General features: G+C 44.7%; 1 protein-coding gene across 1 annotated transcript in view; it reads left to right on the forward strand.

Annotated features, from left to right (window-relative positions):
• Positions 1 to 2,320: 2,320 nt before the first annotated feature.
• The window catches only part of LOC142593565 (uncharacterized), a 55,128-nt gene continuing 34,769 nt past the window's right edge, over positions 2,321 to 22,679 (forward strand). The window contains 12 exon segments of the mRNA XM_075711214.1: positions 2,321 to 2,340; positions 5,544 to 5,637; positions 7,061 to 7,186; positions 7,801 to 7,872; positions 9,676 to 9,804; positions 10,487 to 10,570; positions 11,061 to 11,216; positions 12,538 to 12,756; positions 13,423 to 13,603; positions 15,106 to 15,292; positions 17,831 to 18,138; positions 20,723 to 20,869. Coding sequence (XP_075567329.1) covers positions 2,321 to 2,340; positions 5,544 to 5,637; positions 7,061 to 7,186; positions 7,801 to 7,872; positions 9,676 to 9,804; positions 10,487 to 10,570; positions 11,061 to 11,216; positions 12,538 to 12,756; positions 13,423 to 13,603; positions 15,106 to 15,292; positions 17,831 to 18,138; positions 20,723 to 20,869 — 1,723 coding nt within the window.

The following is a 22,679-nucleotide window of genomic DNA, read 5'->3' on the forward strand; positions in this document are numbered from 1 at the left end:
AGCTAATGCTTGGAGATGAAATTCAGAGCAGAGTTTTCTTGTCTGTGTATGCATCGCTGCTGTTAAGGGTAGTGTTCGTTATGGGGTTTCTCACCAGAAGGTGTCAGAGTAGTTCTTCTCTTTTTATTACATTGCAGGCTTCTCTCTACAAAAGTAACCTAGCAGAATAAGACAGCATAACATAGACAGACCGCTTTGTAAGGAAATGTAATATAACATTTAATTCTTTTGTCCATTTTTGATGTTATCATACAAATGGCAGGAGTTGTTTTAATTTTGGAAGAAGTAGTGTGGATAAAAGTAATGATGTACCACTGAAGGCAAAAATGCAGGAAGGAGTGAGGACACTGTAGGGGGTGCGTTCAGGCTGCAGGCAGGGGATACATACTTGAGAGACCCGGGTTGTATTGCTGGTATTGTTGCAGAAATAAGGTTGGGCTCCAGCTGGTGGGTGTAGTTGTAGGAGCGTAAGATCTTGTCACCGCTGTCATGCTGAAGGTGGGGTGGCATCGGTTGCCCATGACTCAGTGACAGTAGTCTGAGCCTTGCCTATTAGTGCAAACCCATCTTCACTGTGATCTGCAAGGGGGAATGGTTGAGATGTTCGTGGGTGTTCCAGGCTGCTTTCTCTGTTAGAGAGACATTAATGTCCAGTGGAGGGAAGGTCATGTTGGCTAGGTAACTTCTTCAGCTGCTGCAGCTGAATTTCTTAGAGCCGTTATTTGTCATATTTCTGGCTAATCTTTCAGGTGTGTCTGATCTGTGCAAGCCACCCACCCAGAGCATCTGTCGACCTAGAGAGTCCTTGGTTCAGCTCTCCTTTTAGGACATGCTGTCCCCTTGGCAGAGTCTGCAGAGAAGGATGGAGGAAGAGGGTGAGGATCATAGACAACTGAATTAGGCAGCATCATTCTGTCAGATTGTTTATTTTTGAGTAACTTGTCCTGATTTAACCAGATGGGGTTCCTAAAGCAGTGGTTCCCAGCGGTAGTCTGCTTGGTGCTGCTGTGGGTGGTGGGAAAGGTTGCACAGGCTCTCACTTTTGTGCTGGCCTTTGCATACGCAGGCAAGGTTTGGGGTTCAAAGTATGCAGTTACGTATACATGCCACGGTCTGGAAACTGCTGCTATACATGTTTCTGAAACAGGTAAGAGTGGAACTGTTGTGGAAAGCAGCTGCTATTTGTTAATCTCATTGTGCCCCAAATGAATGCTGCCTATGCTTTCTAGTCATTAAAAGTATGCCCTCTCCATTGGAATCATGTGGTCGGTCCCCTGTGAGTATTCCTGACTTCTTCGTGTGCGTGATAGGGTAAATTAATGAGACTTTAATTACAGGGTTGGGACGGTAAAAAATCAAGAGGATATTGATGTTCTTGATAGTTGCTTCCTTTGCAAAAGACAATTAAATACTAAGTGTGGGTAGATCATGCCACAGAAGACCTGAGGACTGCAGAAGTTCTTTCACATTTTGGAGCAAGTGCATCAGGGAGGGAAGGCTGTCCCTATGCTTCGTCGCCTTGCGGATCTGCATTCCATTCAGTCGTACTGTGGCCCCTGAAAGCATTACCTGTGTGTTTGTGCTTCAGCTTGAACTCACAAGAAGTAAGTGAAGGCAGAAGGGAAAACTAGGAGCATGGAAGGGTGATTATGTGTCCTTTGTTTGAGTAAATCTAGAGATCATTGAAATGCATACGTTGGAGCTTTCCCGTCATTTGTACTGAAAGAATGGCAATCGGGATGGATATTGGAAATGATTGTGCATCCTGTCACCTCCTGCTGTATTTTTAAGTTCATGGGTCTGTGTTGTATCGAAATGCCTTCTCCATCCTCTCCTTTTCCTTCCCCTTCCCTTCCCTTCCCTTCCCGTTCCCTGAAAGTTTGGAGTCACTGCGGGGCAAAAACTGCCTCGCAGCCTCTTCTGCCAGCTCGGAGCTCAGGCCGTGTCAGCCCAGGGCTGCGGCTGTGCGGCGGCAGGGCTGCCGCAGGGCCCGGCGCTGCGCCGGGGGTGCTTCCCCCCGACATGTTCCTGCGGCCAGGAGGGGTCTGCGGTGCCTCGGCTCCAAGCGGGCGCTGACCGAGGTGCGGTGAAGGAGCGGCTCGGGGGTGCCGGCGGAGGCCCCCGGGCCGAGGGACCCGCCGGGGGCTCGGGCCGGGCCGCGCGGCGCTGCCGTCACTGGCGGCGGGTTGCCCCGCCCGCCCCCGCGAACTCCAGCCGTGTCCTAGCGACGACCGGGGACGCGACCGGCAGCGTCGGGGCTACGGGCGCTGACAGGCATTTCGCGGTCTCCCCTCGGCTCCGCCGCCCGCACGTCGGCGCTATGAGCGGTCCGCAGCCGGGGTGAGTGGGGGAGGGCGCAGGGCCGGGGGGCGGCGGGGGCCAGCGGGGCTCGGCGGCGCGGGGCGCCCGGGGCCGGGCCGGTCCCTTCCCCGCGGCGCTGCCCCGCGTCCCTCGCTGTCCGGCCGCCTCCGGGGTGAGCGGCGCCCCGGGCCCAGGCAGCGCCCTGCCACCCCCCGCGCTGTCCCGGCAGGCTGGCCCTCTGCTGCGGCGGGGGGCGGCGGCGGGTGGTCGGGGGGCTGCAGCGCAAGGGGCTCACCCCTCCTGTGCGGGGGAGCTCCCGCACCCGCCAGCAGCCCCGCAGCCTACCGGAATAACGGGAACTGGGCGGCTGCTCTTTGTTAATGGTCATTTGCCTTTTTAATTCTGTAAGAACGATGACATAGAATTAAGTGCCTCAAACAACTTGCAAGACCCTAAAAGTGTTTGCTGGTACTCCAGCATGGGCAAAACGGTGGGGTTTGGATGTTACGCTTGTGTGGAGTCAGGCTGCTCTGACCTTTGCGACTTGGGAAGCTGGGAGGTGTTTGCCAGCCTGTGCGGAGCTGAGCGCTTTTTCACCCAGGTCCTCTCTGGATCTCAGAGGCCTCCGCCAAGGCAGTTACCTTATTCTGTGAACGGTAAATGGAGTCACGGGGAATGGGGCCACTGACTACAGGTGTTCCCCTTTGTTGTTGCCCAACTTCAGACCTGCAGGTTGTGAGTTTCAGAGTATCCAGACTTCCCCAGGAAAACGTGAAGTACAGGTACTGAGGACCTCTGCAGATCTCCATCTCCATGACAAAATTTGACACATCCTGTGTTAGTGGGCGATGCTCTGAGTAAAGAAGTAATGACATAACTTGCTCACGGTCATACAACCAGTCAGTAGCAAACAGGAGTCTTTTGGCTCCCGTTTCCATAGAATCGTAGAATCGTAGAATGTTTGGGGTTGGGAGGGACCTTTAGAGACCATCTAGCCCAACCCCCCTGCAGGGAGCAGGGACAGCTTTAACCAGATCAGGTCGCTCAGAGCCCCGTCCAACCTGACCTGGAATGTTTCCAGGGTTGGGGCCCTCCACTAACCTCTCTGGGCAACCCCTTCCAGTGCTTGACCACCCTCATTACAAACCATTTATTTCTTATGTCTAGTCTAAATCTACCCTCCTTTAGCTTAAAACCATTACTCCTTGTCCTGTCACAACAGGCCTTGCTAAAAAGATTGCCCCCATCCTTCCTGTAGGCCCCCTTTAAGTACTGGAAGGCCACAATAAGCTCTCCCCGCAGCCTTCTCTTCTCCAGGCTGAACAACCCCAACTCTCTCAGCCTGGCCTCGTAGGAGAGGTGCTCCAGCCCTCGGATCGTTTTTGTGGCCCTCCTCTGGACCTGCTCCAACAGGTGCATGTCCCTCTTGTGCTGAGGGCTCCATGTCTGGTTGCGTTCAAGACTGGAACCTGTAGCACGAGCTGATTATTTGAAAACCTTTGAAAAGTGTTGGGCATGAAAATCTCTCTTGCGAAGAAACACACAGAACTCCAAACAAACTACTTAAAACCTTGTTCTTGGAAGATTGTTTCACTCTAGTTACCACGTAAGGCACTTCATTTTTCCTGGAAAATGGCGAAAATTGCAGAGCTGTGACTTACAAAGCGCTTGCTGAAGTGAATAGGGAGAGGCCAACACATGTGGGGTTTGCCCCTGCTCCTCACAGACTGGATGTAAGCCATTTCCCTTCTGGAAGCCATCAAACAGTGCTAGCCTAGTACAGCAGCCAAGCGAGTCGTGTAGGATCACAAAATAATTCACTCTGGAAGAGACCGTGGGAGGTCTCTAGTCCAGTCTCCTGCTCACAGAGTCAGCTGTGAGATCAGACCAGGTTACTTTATCCAGACTGGTGCCGAAAACCGCCGAGGGTGGGAACAGCACATCCCCCTGGGTGCCTCCTCCACTGCCTCGCCCTCCTCATGAGGAAAAATGTTTTCATGAGACCCACCTCAGCCCCTCTTCTTTCAGCTTGTATCGGTTGTCACTCCTCTGGCTCCATCTTCTCCACCCCGCCCTCCCCAGGCCCTGGCAGGCTGCTGTGGGACCCCGGCGCTGCCCCTGCTCAGGTTGTGCAGGCTCCTCCGGGTATCTGGGAAGTCTCCTAAGAGTAGTCTTTTCCGCCAAATGGAACATGCTGGGCAGGTGCCCCTGCCTTGTGGGATGTTGAACTTGCTGTTTGTGTTTGACAGCCTGTGCTTAGATTTGTTCTGTCTGAAAGCTAGACAAGCCTTTCTTGTTTATGTCCCCAGCAGACACAGTGCAAGATCCAGCAGCGTGTTAGAGTGAGGAACGGTCTCCATCAGGGCAGCACTCTTTCTTTGACTGGAGTGGCAATAAACTCCAGATGTAACATGGGGGCTGTAATTCCCTGTGACTCTACCAATGAATAACTAAAGCTTTGGTGCTCTCTCAGATTATTTCTTTGGTGAGCAGTCACTGGTTTAATTGCACCGTGAATTATTAGCAGTGAAGACTTGCTTTACAAAACTAACGTAGGACGCCTACCTGTGACTTTGCCCTGATCGCCCTTCAAACGAGTAAGAATGGTCTTCAAAAATCATTGTGATGCACAGCACTGGCTCTGCATACAGTGCATTGTGCACTGCAAGCTGATAAAAAAGAGATACTGTTAATAAATAATAGTGGCAACGATAATGCAATGAAAATCCTGTAGAATACAGAGTTCCAAGTGGACAGTTCCTTAATTTACTAAAAGCCTAGTCATCAGCTCTAGTATGTTTTGGGTTTTGTGTACTCTGTCATCTGCACAGCTGGTCTGTGCCTGCTGGACTCAGCCAGGAATCCGGCTCCAAATGTTGTATGGCGTGATACTGACCTGCCGAGGGTCAGTTTATTATCTGAGGAGGCTGTTGCAGGAGCTGGTCTTGGAGGAGACTTTCAGGGCTCTGCTGTGTTGGACCCTGCGCCTTGGTGGTGGTATGCCGTTCGATGCCGAGCTGCTGTATCTTAGGTAGAAGTCCCTTGTTTCTGATACAAATCTTCTGGAGGCAGTAAGCTGTTGCTTTTACGTGATCTAATGGGCATTTATCTGACAAAATGCTGGGCGTGATTCATCAAGAGAGCATTTTGTGCAGCAAACTATCGGGTAAGTCTTTATAACTTAAGTTGTAATAATTTGGCTGTCAAGGGGATTATATGCATTTGTATTGATTTTATTTCAGATTTCTTGCGAGCTACAATAGCCTTACAGACAAACACCTGGTTGGCTATTTCAGCAATACCAGGATAAGACGCCATCTTCAGAGATCAGGACTGGTAAGATTGAAAAGTTTCCTTTTGTGAGAAAAAAGAAAAAGATTATTTGTTTCTTTTAATATTGCGTAAGTCAAACCACTGATGGTTCTGTCGTTTAGTTGTTAAAGGTATGTGTTGTCATTGGTAAGAATTCGGCCAGCTAGCCAAACATGTGAAATCATGCTGTGTCAGATGAAAGCCACACGATCGCACTGAGACTGAGGGCAGGTTTGTTTAATCCAAGCGTTTCCCACTGGATTATTATCTACTGTTGGTCAGCTAGATATCGCAGGGACACAGGGCGGTGGTGTGCAAGGCTCCGCTACTGAAATCAGAATGACAGAAAGACAAGTAGCACAGAGCTCAGAGCTTAGCTCTGTGCGCTGAGTGGTTTTGAAGACACTAGTGCCAGCTGAGGAAATACTGTAGCTGGCATTGAGCACGTTTCAGGACGTCAAGGTCCAAGGGCCACCTGGGGCATGGGGGCTGCTGGTGGATGATGACTCCACACTAGAAGTGATGTGCTAACAGTCAATATGGAGGCCATACTCCATAGAATATCAAGCTTACACTTCCACTACACCTTCTGTAATGCAACAGTCATAATGCTTATCTGTGTGAAACTGGGAACAGTGGCTGACATGGACTGATGATGTATGTAAATACTGGAGAGCCTTGGCTTAGCCCTGAGCTTCTGCTCAGTAATGCAGTTTCAGTAAGTTGTTACATATGGCACTGTATTACTGCACAATTACGGTGATGTGAGAATGTTTGTCAATCTGCTTGTATTTCACATCCAGGCAGAAGAAGATATTTCATGGAGACGTTTTGATAAATTCAGAATGTTTTAATGGTTTTGCTCCATATTTCTTTTTGCTCATTGGAGTTTGCCTCTGCAAAATCTTTCAGTTTGCAAATATACAAAATCATTTTGATTCTCTTAGGTTTTTTAAACTGTGAAATCTAAGTGTCTTTGACTCTACTAGCTGTTTAAATAGCTTCAGTGTTATTTTTCAAAAGTGTTTAATGGAAAACTGAACGATTTGCTAAAGGTGAGTATGCTGAATATTTTAAAAAATACTTACGCACTCCTAAGCGTGACTCTGTTTAGCACAGGTAGATGCAACCCTTACACAGTAGGAAGGCAAGTATTTAATTCCCCTCCGCTGACTTGGGCAATGGCCCATGAAGAGTAAGGCTGAGCCCTCAACTGTTAGAAAATGTGTCTGCTGCTCTCCTGCTCTCTTCATTTAGCTGATGGGTTCCATGGGGTCAAAGAAACTACAGTTCTGTGCTGGGAAGGTGAGTTCCAGCACCATGGCAGAAGCAGAGGTGGTAGCTAACCAGGAAGAGAAAGTAGTCTTTCTGGGAAATTGCACTCTGTTGAAAAACATACTTTATTCTGTCATCTTCTTTTCAGTTACACTTTATTTGTTTGTGACAGATCTCAAGGAGTGGCAGAATAATACCTGAGAAAGAATACCAGCTAAATACTATGAAGAGGGATCACCAGAAATACGTACAGGAGCGCCTGACTCAGGCCATATGTCATAAGGTTCTTGACATACAGGTATGCATTTACTAGTGATGTGTAAACCTTTTCAGATACTTCCCTACTGACAGCCAGTGGCTGTTAACTCGTACTGGACTGGTTTCCGTAGCTGTGCCCTCAAGTCCCCCTGAAAGGCTCTGTCCTGCTGGAAGAAAGGACAATCTTTGTGCTTGACGTCCCTCACATGAAATCTCCATTGGCCTCTAGTTGTTAAACCATACTGTCATTAGAACATACACTGTCCTGGCTCACTTACTGCACTTTGGCAGTCATCAGATTATGGGATGATATTCACAGGGCTAGTTTGCTTAAAAAAATTCTAATTAAAACAAAATAGTTGGAACATGGTTATATATCTTATCCGAGTACAAAATTTGGGCACATTCCTGTTACGTATCAAGAATGGAGTTGGTCCCTACAACTTTACAAATGCTCAGTTGTCCCCTTGCCAAGTTAATGTATGCAGGTGTAATGCAAATGGATTGAATCAATAGTAGTTTCATAGTAGGGCTCAATGAAGGTAATGACCAGGGAGGAGGCAAGTGATAAGCAGAACAGAAGCAAGTGTTCTGACATTCATTGACATCTCATAATGTCCATTAATGAGATTTCTCTTTCTCTGACATTCATAGCGTCGTCATCAGCTGGAAACAAAAAAGAACCTTGAAAATTCTGCGAGGAAGGAGAGGGTGCAGAAAATCGGGGTAAGGCTTGAACGTTACTGAGTACTGATGGGACATGGCAGTTTTGCCCTGTGTTAAATAACAGCTGTGAGTCAGGCCAGAGATTCATTGAGTCAAGTGTCCTGTCTCTGATGTTTTTGGAAAAAGTAGAAGAAACAGGCAAGTAGAGGATGATCCCGCCCCAGCTAACATCTCCTTCTTCCTCTATCCAGCAGTTCAGGAACTTCCATTCATGCACATGATTCCTTTTGAATCTACTTATTATTTTGGTTCTGCAGTGTTCTTGGTTGTGGAATTTAATTATGAGTTGTATGAAATGGTACTTCCTTGCATTTCTGCACAATAATTAATGTATCTGCTGTCTGATAATTCTGTTTGATGCTCCATTGTTCTTGTTATGAAAAAAGTTAATAACTGCTCCCCTTTTCCAAGGCATTTGTGGTTTTACAACACATACAGTGTTCCAAGCTGAAGACCCTCAGTCTATTGAATCTTCCATACACGAGCCATTCCAGGCTTCTTATTACTGTTGCCATTTTTTTACCTTTTCTAGTTCTACTAGTTCTGTTTTGAAATGGGGAACCAGAACTGGATGAATAATTTAAGACGCACGTTGCAGTTCTCTTCGTAATTCTAGACACTATCTACTTTTGACTGCTGCTGAGCACTGAGCTCACATTTTCAGTCGTTTGCCTCTCCACATGATGTTTAGCACAACCAGATGTAAGTAATGAAAAGAGGTTTCAGAAGTCTTCACTCTGGTGTCATGTAGGTAGGGCTTGATCCTGTAGTTAGAGTCATGGAAATCCTACAGAAGCCAATGGTTCTTCTCCCCATGAAGTCACTTGGACTCATATGGGAAAAGTGGTTGTCATTTTGGCTGAAATATGCTCAACATCTTATTTCTTTATTCGGAGCCTGCATACATTGAGAAGAATGCATTGAGAAGCTAGCTGCTTCTTTGACCAGTTGAAGAAAAATGTCAAATCTTTTTAATTTTAAATAATACATTTCTGAGCAATTATTCAGGTAAAGAAAGGAGGAGATTGTAATGAAAAACACTGATCACTATGGTAATGCAAAGGCATTATTTACTGACTGAACTGCTGCTGGTAGAAAGTCACCGCAGCGGAAGCAACGACTAAGGCACCCTGTCAAGGGATTCTGGACTTGGATAATTTTGGAACATAAACCAAAACTGCTTCCCTCAGTGAGAAGCGTAAGGGAGATGCCTCCAGATACGGGATCTGTACCTTTGCTGTGATGCCACACTGGGACACAGGAACCTGGCTGGAATTAGCAGTGTAATGTATTTCTCACCTCATACATCAGTGAATTTGGCTGAGTAGCTAATCTAAAAGGAAAGGAGAAAGACAGATGGCTGAGCAAGGGAGGATGAGAGACATAGCTATCTATTTCCAGATGGGTAGTCAGCCCAGTGTGGAGCTTTTGAGAAGGAAAGGTAGGGAGGGACAGCAGTCAGAGCAAGGAAGTGGCAGATGCACTCAAATTTAAAAAAGAAAGGGACCTTCAACCAACCCAAGAATTGGGAGATACAGAGAAACAGGCAGATGAATTGAACTGGGGGGGATCTGCAGCTGGAGAGGGCTGCAGGGAAATGAACCAGAGATGGGAACAAGTCTCTTCCCCCCATCCCTCTCTCATTCTCCCCTTGATTTCCTTTCCTTCCTTAACCAGGTGTTCCATTGTGTCTAGGCAATTTGATCGTCATAGCTGTCCAATGAAAGACAGACAGAAGGCAAGCTCAAAGATTGCTGTGAAGAGTATTTAGTACCTCAGAGATGTAAATTTCTATTCTTTTAGGTGGAACAATCCAGAAGAGCAGTGGAAGGTGCTAGCCTTAAGCACTGCCCGCATCCACCACTTGGTCCAAGAAATCATTACAGGCTCTGTCCTTTAGTGGCTGGAGAAGCAGCTGGTCACTCACAACGGGTGAGTTTCACCAAATACTCCATATGCTATAATGTAAGCACACATGGCCGAAGGCATGCATGTATACCTATGACATCTGTGCTTAGTCTAGAGCATTGACTGCCCTGATTGTTGCAGATTAGGGCCTCATTCTTCATCACTTGAGGCTGATTTCCTCTTTGCGGGATTGTGTCATTAGAGAGAAATTTCGAGAGGCCCGTGTTGCAGGAATGGCACTTCAGAACTTAGAAAAAAACAGCTTTGCTTGTGATAAATCTGCTTTAATCTTTCCCTTTTGTCTGCCTTATCACCCAAGTTAGGCCAGTGTCAGTACATTAAGTATTGTCAATGACTACTGTGGATGTTGTCAATGAATACTGTGGATGTAGGCAAGTTTACAGATGTTGTAAAATCCTGCAAGCAATGGATCTCTTTTAGAAAACAGAGTTGAAGGGGTGCGGTAAGACTAAAGCTCTTTCCAGAAGGCCATGCTTTCGAGTTCTGGCTCAGAAGCCTCTTACGCTCTGTTAACAGGCAGAGAAGGAATGTTAATATACTCTTGAAGTATGACACTAAAGTCTAAGGTCAAAGGTCAAATATGTAGTCCAGTTTTAACTGGTTCTCCATTTCAATAATGGTAATTGGTGCAGATTGAAGAGACGCTTTCAGTCCTGAATGACCTTTTCCTCTTCATCGCATACAGAGGGCACCTGGACCTGTAGTTGATTATGAAGGTGGACGTCCTTCTCATCAACAGCGATCCAAGGAGCCTGCCTTTCCTAAGATCGTGAGTTAACTCAGTTAAACAGTTTTTTTAGGTTTTAACATTTTAATGTTGTATTCTGAAGGGTTTACAAGGAAAAGATGAAATAAAGTCAGAAAAATGCTGAGTATTGAACAAAAATAGGCATGCCTTTGTCACGCATTCTCTCAGTGTCCATGCGCTGAAGTCACCAGAACACAGCACACTGCTACAGCTGCTATGAGTTTATTATGTTTGCTTCAAGGCTGCACTGTGAAGAGACAGCATCAAAGCCTAGCTTTATGCCCAAGAGTTATTTTGGATGCTCCAGTTTTTGGATGCCCAGTTAGAGATGCCTAAAGGGGTCTGACTCTTCAGAGGCAGACTAGAAAATTTTGTTTCCTTGAAGGTACATGAGAATCACTCATCACCTCCAAATATCTTGATCAGTGCTATTTTTTTTTCTTTATGATGCTGCTCTGCACTGGAAACTATACACTGAGATTTTGTAGCTGTTTGCTTTCTCCTTTTCTAGGCTTCCTGCCGACCAAATACAGCTCCAGGAAATGCGCAGCAGCCGCATCGCCTCCAGCCACGTCGCAGCTGTGTTGGAGCAGGATCTGTACCAAAGACTTCAAGCTCTAAACGAGAGTGCTGTGCACTTGAAAATGATGAGCAGTCTGCCAGTGGGGTGAGGCCATATTTCATTCTGAAAATAATATAATTTTAGGGACAGCTTTATGGTACTGCTTTAGTACTGTAGTTCCCAGAACTGTATACTGCAGGCAACATGCCTACCAAATGGTTATCAGCTTTTCTTTAAACTCTCCTTTTTAACCTCCCCTTAATTTTCAAGACATTTTCTTACTGGTCTAATGCCCAGTTCTTGATCACAGCCAGGAAAAATGTGGTGACTTCTCTTTCATGGTGTAAAATCTCTCTCCATGCAAAATTTTCTGCGTCTACATAGATTTTCTGTTATGTAGAGAGGGAGGCAGCCACTCAGTTAACGTTAATAACTCAGGAATATTTTCACACAGTCTTTTAAGTTTTCATCTTCATCGACAGCTGGAAAGTAGCAAAAAACTCACTTCTTTTTTTTTACCGTTCCTCCTACTAGGTCATACTAGCGCGTTTGGAGAGTGAGAGCTTTCTGGAGTAGCCAAACATAATCTTGATATATATGCAGTTACTTTCAGGCGAGATTTGGACTTGTCTTCTGTTCTAGAAAAACATTTTGTAATTCGCTTTGTGTTCGGAGTTCCATGGGACTGGAGGGTTTTGGAATGGGACTGTGACCTGCTACCCCTGACTGGCAGACACTGTATGAATAGCTCCCTTCTGCTATGCAGTTCCTCTGTATTGTGATGGTCACTATCCTTTCTCCAATAATTTGCTGGCATTATCTATGTCTACTCCAATTATGGGCGATATAATTGGTTTCTTTAATGCTCGCCACTGACAAAACAGCTAAATCAGATCCAGAGCATGCAATGTTTGCAGAGGTTGTTCTCTAGAGATGTCTTGCTTTTCAGGGCCCTGGTTCTCTGCCTTTCATCCTGAAGGAGGACTAAACCTCCACTACAAATGGGAAAGAAGCATTTTGAACCACGTCTTGTATAATTGATGCCAAATGATGTTACTGTTGGAAGATTCTGGTTGCTTTGGAATTTGCTTGCCAGCTGAGAGAATGCAGCAGTGTTGTGGGGTTGTGCAGTATTCTGTCTGCTTGTGAGCAGAACTCTGCATGGTTACAAGTAGTACGTGGTTTAGAATGTTGTATATCTATGAGGGTGACATTTTCAAGCAATCTGCCTGTTGCTTTGCAAATTAAAAGAAAAGGTTTTAGCACAGAAATGTTTTCATGAACAAAATTGCAAGCACCAAGTTAAGGAATTGTTCTAGAAGTATGTGAGTTACTAAATGTAAAAAGCAGTCAAACCACAGTTAGTTCAATATGCTTGGTAACTATTTTTCATAACCTGTTTATCCTGGTTAAAATGTTTTTGCAGGGAGAGAGGAGTGGGTTAGGACTTAAGAATTGGATGGAATATGAGTCTGGTGTACCCCCATGTCAACTCCCCATCATTAACAGTTATTTCATACCGGTGCCACCTCCCGCTGTGCAAAAAGGAGACAAGAACGTAAATGCAGTGAGAAGTGGGACGTTCAGAGGCAGACGATATCGTCCCATCACTGCGCCAAATGGCTTAGAGCAACTTTTAACAAAGGTAAGTTATCTCTGCCTACTTCTCAGCTTACGTATAGGTATATTACCTTCCTTGTTGACGTATTCGCCTAATGTTGAAAGATGTATATACCTAGTTTGTACAAAGATCCACTGAATTTTTGAACAAAAGAAAATTTGTAACTATTAAAATATATAACTGCCACCCATCTCTCTATATACTAAAACGCTTGATGTTTTTCATCAGTTGGGGGAAAAAAAGGTGCTTGGACAGAAAAAAACATAGCAACTCTTATTGAAAGCCTTCCATCTTAGTCAATCTGATCCTGTCTCTGACCATATCTAGTACCAGAACTTCAGAGGGATATATGAAATGCCTTTGAGTATATGAAAACTTCATCTGTTACGCTACAGCTCCAGCCAGTTTTGACTCCTGTAGAGGAAATTGTAGGAACACAGGACTGGGAGGGGCGATATGGGTCATTAAACCTAGTCCCTGCAATTTTGAGCAATTCAGTGCAATGGATTTTCAGTCCAAAATATTTTCCTGCCCTTCTGCACGTTACAAAACACTTTCCAATTTCAGCAGCTCAAGGCCTATCTTAAAAGACTGGAAGTCTCAAGTGTATGCCGCACATACATGATCTGTGTGTTCACCTTTTGTTAGAGTTGGAAGCTGAATGCATTTTTTGTGTATTTCCTGCTGCAGAATTCTGGAGGATTCCCTAAGCCCTCGTTACACAGCAACGCGTTTGTTACCATGGTCTTTCTAGGGAAAAGTGTGCGTTTATCTCGCAATAATGCTGATTACAGAGATGAAATCAACATCTATCAGCAGCATTGCGGAGGGGAAAACCTTTGCGTCTACAAAGGCAAGCTATTGCCAGGAGGTAAGAGAGTCAAAGAGTTCATACTGATTCTGGCAATATCTTTTTTTTTTTTTTTTTTTTGGCTAAAATATTGATTTGATATCAAAATTATTTCATCTGAGCTCAGTCAAGATGCATCCAGGGATTTTTATACCCTCTGCCTCCACGCTAAATCTGGACCTACTGTTTCATGACTGAAAGTGAAGTTACAATTGCTTTTGCAAATTGTGGTAGAATGAATTTAGAGAACTGATTTAGCAAAATACATCTCTATACAAAATTAATCTAAGCTACAGTATGGTTAATAAAGTAGTTGTAGCAGTAAACTATCCTTAAATAGGAGTTATCTGTTTCTGACATGCTGTAATACATCAATGCATGTTGCTTACTATGCATGTTGCTTATTAAGTACACAGTGGGAGCCCAATTCCCATCTCTTTTATGTGTGTGTGATTCCGTCACACCAGTAAAAGGTGAATTGTGTTCTGGGAAATTGGGAAGAGGAAACTACTGTGAGATTTTCTCTTATGAGGAAGAGTGATTCCACAGATCACACCCCTCATTCCAGCTCACAGAACCCATTGTGTTTGCATTTGTGTTTTCACTGGATATGGGAAGATGGTGCGGAGATCCCCGCACTTAAGCCTGTCCCCTAAGGTTATGGGTGCATTGCAGTGTGCCCACAGATCTGCTTAGGGCGTTTGTCACAGCTGTGTCCCAGCTGTGCGGAAGGTGTCCCTTGTGTGTGCTCCTGTTGTCCCGAGCCCCATTCACACTTACTAGGGAACCTGCTGGAGTGCAGTGTGGCTTCCTCCCTGCTGGTGTGTGCTCAGTTTACTTTGGACGGATACTATGACTTGTGGGTTAAGAGAGTACGACCCGGTCCCCCCACCCAGCATGGAGTAGCATAGCAGCCTCAGTGCCCTTAAGGCCTGGATGCCGAAAAATACCTTTGCAGAGTAGCCTGAAATGGCTCCAGAAACAGTGTCTTTCAGCTGTTCAGTGTTGCTCTGAGTACGACTGTATTATTGCAGGCCCAGAGCCACTAATATTGCAGCTGTGCTGATCTGGAACCTGGTCGCGCTCTGCAATGTGCTGCACTGAGGAACGTGTGCATTACACTGCAGGAGCTCTAACATACTGCTGCACTACGCCATGTAGACACATGCCAGGAATCCTAAACTTTCTGTGCATAATGTATGCTCCTGTAAGGCAAGTGGCAGAGTTAAGTTTTTTGAGACGGGAGGCTCTGGTCTCTGTTCTGCTGTAGCAGTGAGCAGCCAAACTGAATATGTATTCGCTTGTCACAGGTGTGTCCAGCTTGGTACTCCTGGCTCGGCAAGAGACAAGGCTGTTGTCGGGGGAGGAGTTTTACCGACTACTTAATAAAGCCAAGAACCAAAGTACCTGACCTGAGAGGGCTGGGTGCTTTGGTGGTGATGCAGATGAGATACAACGATTGCAATAGGCTGACAGTAAAGCATAACCTTTTTCTTTGAACCCTTTCCTTTCTATACTTACAGAGACCTTTCAGTTTGTCTCAAAAAGGCACCATGGTTTCCCATTCAGCCTCACCTTTTTTCTCAATGGGATACAAGTGGACAGGTTGAGCTGTTGCTGTGAGTACAAACATCAGAAGCGTTCCAGGCTGGGAGGCAGAAACGGATACTTTGGGTTTCTCAATGTGGAGGGAGCATCTCCTTGCTACAGGTATGGAGAAGAATACACTTTGCTCACAAGGACTTAGCAGCCCAGTTTTTAGAGAGCGTATCACTTGTTTCCTTCTTTTAAATCTTTCTGGCACCCCGCAGCTCTGTAGAACCTCATCTGTTTCTGAGTGCCCCTTGAAATGTACACAATTGAGCTCATCCCTCAGGGTCCCACATCCAAGGATACCATCAAAGTCAGCTACTTTTGTGCTGCCTCTTCAGTCACTCTGTGGAGTACACACAGCAGTGGACAATTTTGCACTGGATCTATCAGCTTGTCAGGAGGCAGACAGCACTTCCTCAATAGTTGAGTGTGGAGGAATAGGTGTGGGGTGGTATATGTATGCCACTTGCATGTTTCTGGTGGAAGTGATAGTGAAATAAATATCAAGAGTGCTGCTGAGTTAACTGTAGTTTTCAGGGTTTTCTTTGTGATTGTGGGAACAAGATAATTTATTTTTAAACAGCTCTGCCTCTAAGGTGGGATTCTGCTGTAATACCCCTGGCTGCAGAATAAGACAGTATTGAACGTTAGCCATGGTTCAGACAACATATCTGTGCAGAAGATTCTTGGCTTTGGGCACAAGTCAATGCTGTGAGCAACAGCTGTGGTTTTGCTAAGAAGCTTTCATTTTAATAAAATCTTCCTTTTGTGTGATTGTTAAGTTGTGCCAGACAAGTAAACTTCTGCACACGCAGATCGTTTAAAAACTTTTTTGTTCTTTTTGTAAGTAATTTTTAGAAGAGCAACAAGCAGTTGGAAGAACAGAACCTCCACAGAGCTATACTCTATTTTTTAGATAAGGACCAAATTATAAGAAAAAAAAATTCAACTTTATTGTACTGTATTTTTTCTACTCAAATCTAACATTGAACAGGATTTATGTAATTATATTACTTAGTATGTTCAAAGTAGTGAAAAGCGTCTGAATTCAGAATGGATATAGTGGCTACAGAGTTTAGGAAATGCTGAAATCTCGGCTTTTTGTGATTTTTAGAAAGATTTGAAGTGAATTTTCTGAATTCATATAGTCTCCAGAAATTGGTTAATTTCTTCGTGAGTCACCCCCACCTTCTGTCCACCTTCCCCTGTTATTCTCAGTGATACCTCTGTTTTCCTGTCTCTTGTCAGTCCAGCCAACCTTACCTGGTGGCTAAAAAGCATCTCCATTAACCAGATTCTCTCCATAAATGACAACTATTTTCACATCTACTTCAGGTCAAATGCAGTCGCAGTTTTTAACTGGTTTGAGTATGACACCACATCCGCACATTAAATACCCACTCTGATTCTCAGTAAAGATCCCCGTTGATTTTCCCTGTTGGGTTAAGGCTTTGGTTCACAAAGAGGTGACGCTGCAGTGATTTCTACACCAATGCTGCGATCCCTGCACAGGGAGTTTTCTGCTGGCCTAGGTCCAGCATTTCAGTACAGTAGAAGTGCTTCAATACCTCAAAGGTCCCTGGAAAAAATACCATGAACAAATAGTTGAAAGGTAGGACTCTTCTCAGAAATTGTCACATTTCCATTTTATGCCTGCAAAACTGAAGGATTTCTATACTGAATGACTCTAGGATATTTCACAGTAGTTTGTAAACAGCTGGAATGTGAGGGGAACTGCAATCAAGCCTTACAGAAAAAAAGCAGTTTTGGTGGAGGAAAAGCTTTTAAGACATAGCTGTCTGTGAAGAAAATACGGGTTTCCAGAGAGACTTGTGATTAGCTAGAGTGAAAATTCAGTTTCATCCTCTGCTTGCAGATTGGAATCAACGTACTGCATACAGCACAATGTCCTGACACTCATAGGTGGTGTAGGGTGACTCTTCATTTCTGCAGTTAATGTTAATCAGGAGTAGGAACTCTGGTCTTACATGAGCCTCCTGACCGTAACATAGAGAGGCTGTCACTCCATTTTATACAAGAGGAGCATTCTCAACAAGTCATTCAAAAACCTTTGTTTTCCAACTGTTTGGGTTTCTGTTAGGTAGGAAAACCAGAACAAAACCAGAAAATAATTCAATTTCAGTCTCACTCTTCCCCCGCAGTTATTAGACCCAGCAGACAATTTTGAAACAAAAAAAGTCTTATCCACAAAACCTGAGTTTTCACTTCACTGGGTGTTAAAGCAGGATCTGGATCAAGCACACCTCCGACTTGGAGCTTGTCTGCCTTTCTCAGTGATTATATCTTCACAGATCATGCTTGGTGTAGCTTGAAATTAATGGACCCTTATGATAATTCTGATTTTCATCTGTTTATACTTCAATTGTCACCTTTAAGCACAGACAGTGTTACTCTCCTTCAAGGAGGAACTGCATTTGTGCTTGTGGAGCACTTGAGGATTTTAGGGTGCTTCTCCAAGTCAGTCATTAATCAGTAACCTTGTCTGAGTGGCAAAGCAGAGGCAGATAGGTACCTGGTTTTACTGTTGATAATGAGCTAGATAGCTCCCTGTGTCTGCTTCCTTCCTTCCTTCCCTTCCATTGCTCACAGAAAGAAAAACGTGATACTTTCCAACTCACCTTGGTTTTTTTATAGGTGCCTTATTACAATGGGTCTGGACAAAATCCCGTCCCCTCCGAAGAGGAAGTTGGAGGACCACGAGGAAAAGCGTGTGGTTTCCTGGAGAGATCGAGTCCGCAGTGAGCCAAGTAAAAGCAATGTTGAGCAGAAATCAAGCAAAGGTTCAGTGTTAGTCAACTTACCAAGTTGTGAAGTGAGAACTCACTTGAGGCCACTTAATATTGAGAACAAAATGCAGACTGGACAGGAGTACAGAAAAGAAGAAAGGAAAAAACTATCTGATCGTGAGAATGAAGATAGTCAGGAAGACACCAGTAAAAATGGTACAGTATTCCAAAACACAAGCAGGGGATGAAAAATGGGAGAGGATGATTCTGGAGAAGGTAGGGGATTGTGGGCCTCCAGCTTCGCCTGGAGCATCGTCTCTTAGGACACCTCATGTGCGAGAAAAATGGTGATGCCTGTGTCTGGGCAATAAAATTAGTGGGGCTCCTTTCAGCCAAGCAATAGGATGAGAGGGTTTTGCAAGAGCCAAGAAAGTGAGCAAGGAAGGTCTGAGAGGCTGAAAGAGGAGCGTGGGGAGGTGGGAAAGCAGGAGGAAGGTGGGGCAGAGTGAAGGGACAACAGTGAAGAAGGAAAATGGGAGCAGGTGGAGGACAAGTCGAGCAGAAGGAAGAAATGGGACTGGGTGTGGGTAGGGAGACAGTGAGTCTGAGGTGAGCTCCTAAGGGAGACGGGACATCAGCATAAGGTGAATGGAGAGAGGATGGTGGCCATAGGGGCAGGAGGTGGAAAAGTCTCCTGCTGCCTGATGCGAGGGAGGGAGGGATGGGATGGGATGGGATGGGATGGGATGGGATGGGATGGGATGGGATGGGATGGGATGGGATGGGATGGGATGGGACGGGGGGCGAACTGTGAGGGGGAGGAGGCTGAATGCTGGGTGCAGAAGGGGAGGGAAGGTGGGAGGAGCACATAGCAGCAAAATGGCAGCAAGATTTAGCACCAGATGAACTATTTTGGTCTTTTCTCCTGTCTGTTGCCAGTGGGAGTGCAATGCTTTGTTCACGGAAGGCTCTTTCCAGTCCCTTCTCCACCACACTGCCCTAGGCACTGCTTACCTGACACCTGCCCAAACCTTCAGCTTCCTTTCTTGTCTGAGCATTTGTTCCCTCTACTCCAGGCCTACCAGCTCACCTTTCTTGCCTTCTCTGCTCTGACCCCGCTGGGGCTATCATTCTTTCCCTTTACTGAACGCTCCCGTAGCTGGCTGGCCTTGCCCCTTTTGCTTGAGTCCCATCTCATTTCTGTTGACAGAGATTTAAAAAGAAAGACGGGAGAGAAGCTGCCCTTGCTGAAAGTTTGCCCAAGGGGTGTTTCTTGTGGCAGACAAAGATAATATTTGTGGTATAAAAACGATGCATGGCAGCTCCAACTGCATGCTCAGAATGTGCCATTTCCCCAGTGCCACCTAAGGCCAGTCCCTGTTGCCATCAGCCTGCTTACAGCTCTGCCTGCCCCTATGGGAAGAGATGGTGAGCTCAGCCTGTGCCTTCACACACTCCTTATTATAAAGACTTTTTCAGAGTAAGTCAAATTTAGAGAGAGATTTTAATTCCTACTTCCTATTCCTATTTTTACTTTCATAATTCTGCAGTGCTACTGCTCAGCTTCCTTGTCGGTCCCTGTGGATGTGTGCTTGTGATTAATCAAGCCTTTTTCCTTCCAGAAGGTGGGCACATTTCTGACAGTTACCTAAGGAGGCCTCACTTCCAGCAATGCAGTTGGAATCTCAATTGATTTTTAATACAGAAAATGAATCTCCTTATTCCCTTAATTCTCTTTGTCTGGGTAATTGTTTATTTGCCTAATTGGTTCTTCATTTCTGTCCTTGGCATTCTGTCACTTCAGTACTTTAGAAGCACTGATGGAAAGAAAAAGAGGTGAGCAATAAGATCTGAAAGGGGAGAAATTATGGCCACGAGGAAAGCTGGTGTGCCAGCAGTGACAGCTCTCCTTCACAATTTAGGTTTGTTGCCTCTCTGCTGCATGTGCAGTGAACTAGTGGTAGCAGTGGAATTACTGAATTTTCAATGGAAATCACTGACATCACTGTGCATGCTGGTGCCTGGGATTTTAAATAGCGCAGCCTTGGCTGGAAAGGCAAGGATTCTTTAATGCATATGCATGAAGACAGTCTTTACCTATGGATCTCAGCAAAGTTATCTATCAAATGTTACAACCTGTCAAGCTAGTAGCCTGGGATGAAATCCAGACCATGTTGCTGTAAGAATGGTAATTCTGCTGTAAGCTTCGTTTGTACCAGGATTTCACCTGGGACCTGAATGAGCATATTAGAACAGTGTGATAACAGAATGTTCCTCTGCAGCACCCCTTGGCTGGATTTAATGAATTCATTTAGTTTGTAAGCCACTTCTTTGCTAATTAGCCACGTCAATCCACATTTATCGTACTTTGCCCTACGATATATTACCTTTCTCCAGCTTTCTCTATTGCTTGTGGTTTTTTTCATCACAACAAGTTTTTCTCCTGTAATGAGACTGTCTTGCATTTTAGTTCTGTTTGCCCAGCTCTTAATCTTTCTAGTCCTTTCAGTGGCTAATCATTTTGTTTGTTTTGCTGTTAATGTATTAATCATACTTGATGCATCATTCAGTAGCTTTGTTGCATTTTTGCTACTCTGTCTATGAAGAACGTGATGGTTTTTTATGATAATGTGCTCTTATGAGTCCTATCTGTGGTCTTAGATTCTCTCATGGCTTTAAAAAGACTGAGCAAATGCAAAGGCAAAAGGAGATTAATGAAGTTAACCTCTGTCTGCTTAAAAAGAACTTTATTAGTTGTGAATTCCATTTCCTGTCTCACAGTATGATTCTTTTATTTTAGAGTATGATGAAGATTTTGAATCATATGAAGAAGTTAATGAAGAGGGACAGGCTGGTGATCACATGAGTGGAATGTCAAAGTCATCTGACAGCGAGGAAGATGAAAGAGATGGTGATTCTGAGAGTGACTCAGAGGATGAGGAACAAGGTTAGGTTTTTTCATAATGAGGCTTAGAGAAGTTAACCTGATGCATGTTTTACATTTTGTGCGTGTCCAGTACGTATGTTGAGTCTGCTTAGGAAAAACCACGCAATTCCTACTGAATTGGTAAAATACAGCTATTTTCTCTGTTCTTATTAATTCTACCATCTGTCACTGAAATACAGCCAAACCCACTGGCAATGTAAGCGTGTGTCAGCTCACAGTAGACATTGCTGAGCTATTTAGTTGCAGAAATGGAGAGGGAGCCAGTCAGCAAATTAGCATGAAATATTTGGGGCAGATCAGCACTTCATGTCAGTGGTCACCGACGTCCAAGAAGCTATGACCGCTTACACCTGCCGAGGATACTCACTTTTATCTGAGAAGTCACCAGGAAACCCAGCATGCCACCTTGTATTTCAGAAGTGCTGTCTTTAGCGGCCCTGAATAATCAGAACCTCAGCTTTGTCCTCTGGTACATCACTGACTCTGTCCTGGCTCAGGGAGGAAACGCCATCAGCTCAGCTGCCCGTGCTACTTGCAGCGGTTACGCGGTTTGTGAGAGTCCTTGTTCAAGTCTGGCTGTGAATGAGTGAGAGTCCGAGTCAGTGAGATAGTTTGTGATTCTTGATCCAAATGTAGGTACAAAAGTGTGCAGTGAGGTGTCCAAGACCATTATTATTATTAATTCAGAAAGATTAAACTGTTCTGGAATCATTTTTTTGTAGAATAAGTAGCGTTTTCTGTCATTCGGTTTTTTGGATCAGCACTTTTAATGTCTAGTGTTTTAACTGTGTGCCTTCATGCCATCCAAGCCATGCATCTTCATAAATAATCCCACAGAAAACTTGTGGGCAATTTCCCATTTATTAGACGAACACTAGAATTCCACCCACCACGTGGTGAATAAGCCAAAAGTGAATTGCCTCTTCCTTCTGGCACAGTGTTTTATTTCTCTCTAACATTGCTCGTCTATGGCTTTGTTAGATCCTGAGCTGACTTATATGCTTCTTGCTTGTCATAATGTACCAGGATTTCTCCATTTACTGCTGTGTTCCTTACACTTGACAGTCCTATTGTGCAAGCGGTTCCTCAAGTTAAAGGGAAACATTACTTTCACATTTGTATTTCTAGGTGAATTAAACAAAGGTGATACAGCTGTTTGTGAAAAGGTTGCAGCTGCAAGAAAGGTGCAGTCTTTTTATAGAAAGTATAAAATCCAACAAACTCAAATCGGGTTTGAAACTTCCTTGCTTATAAAATCATTGCAGTGATCAAAAAGAATCTTAATTTTTATTTCCTCGTGATAATCAGAAATAGCTTGTGATTCATGAATAATCAGTACAATTAAGCATTCTTTTCTGCATTCTCTTGTTAGTGTATGGCATTACAAAGTGTTTTGGTGGCTTTAGTCAGCTGCTTTTCAAGCTCTAGCAGTGCGTGATGATCAAGTGAAAGTGTGTGGATGCATAGGTGTGCATAGGTGGAAAGGAACAGGTAACGGTAAGGGCCTTTCATGGCTACCTATGCATTAAGGCCTTTGTTAAGGGCCACCCTTTTTCACCTTTTTTTGTACTGGGATGCAGTACTGCTGCATGCACCAAAACTCACTAGTTCAATACAGATTTTTCTGTGATGAGGAGAAAAGACTGTTGGGAAGCCACCAAATCTTGAAATATGGCTCTTTAACATCAGCAACTAATAGTGTAAAACAGCTAGCCATCTAGGCAGGGGCTCCCTACTGATCAGCTGGCAGGCACTGCTAATGTTTTTCAGTATGTGTTTGCCATGGCTTGCTTTGTTCTCCTTTACTGCA

The sequence above is a fragment of the Pelecanus crispus genome, chromosome 5 (assembly GCF_030463565.1).
Source record: "Pelecanus crispus isolate bPelCri1 chromosome 5, bPelCri1.pri, whole genome shotgun sequence".
In the NCBI taxonomy this organism is placed as follows: domain Eukaryota; kingdom Metazoa; phylum Chordata; class Aves; order Pelecaniformes; family Pelecanidae; genus Pelecanus; species Pelecanus crispus.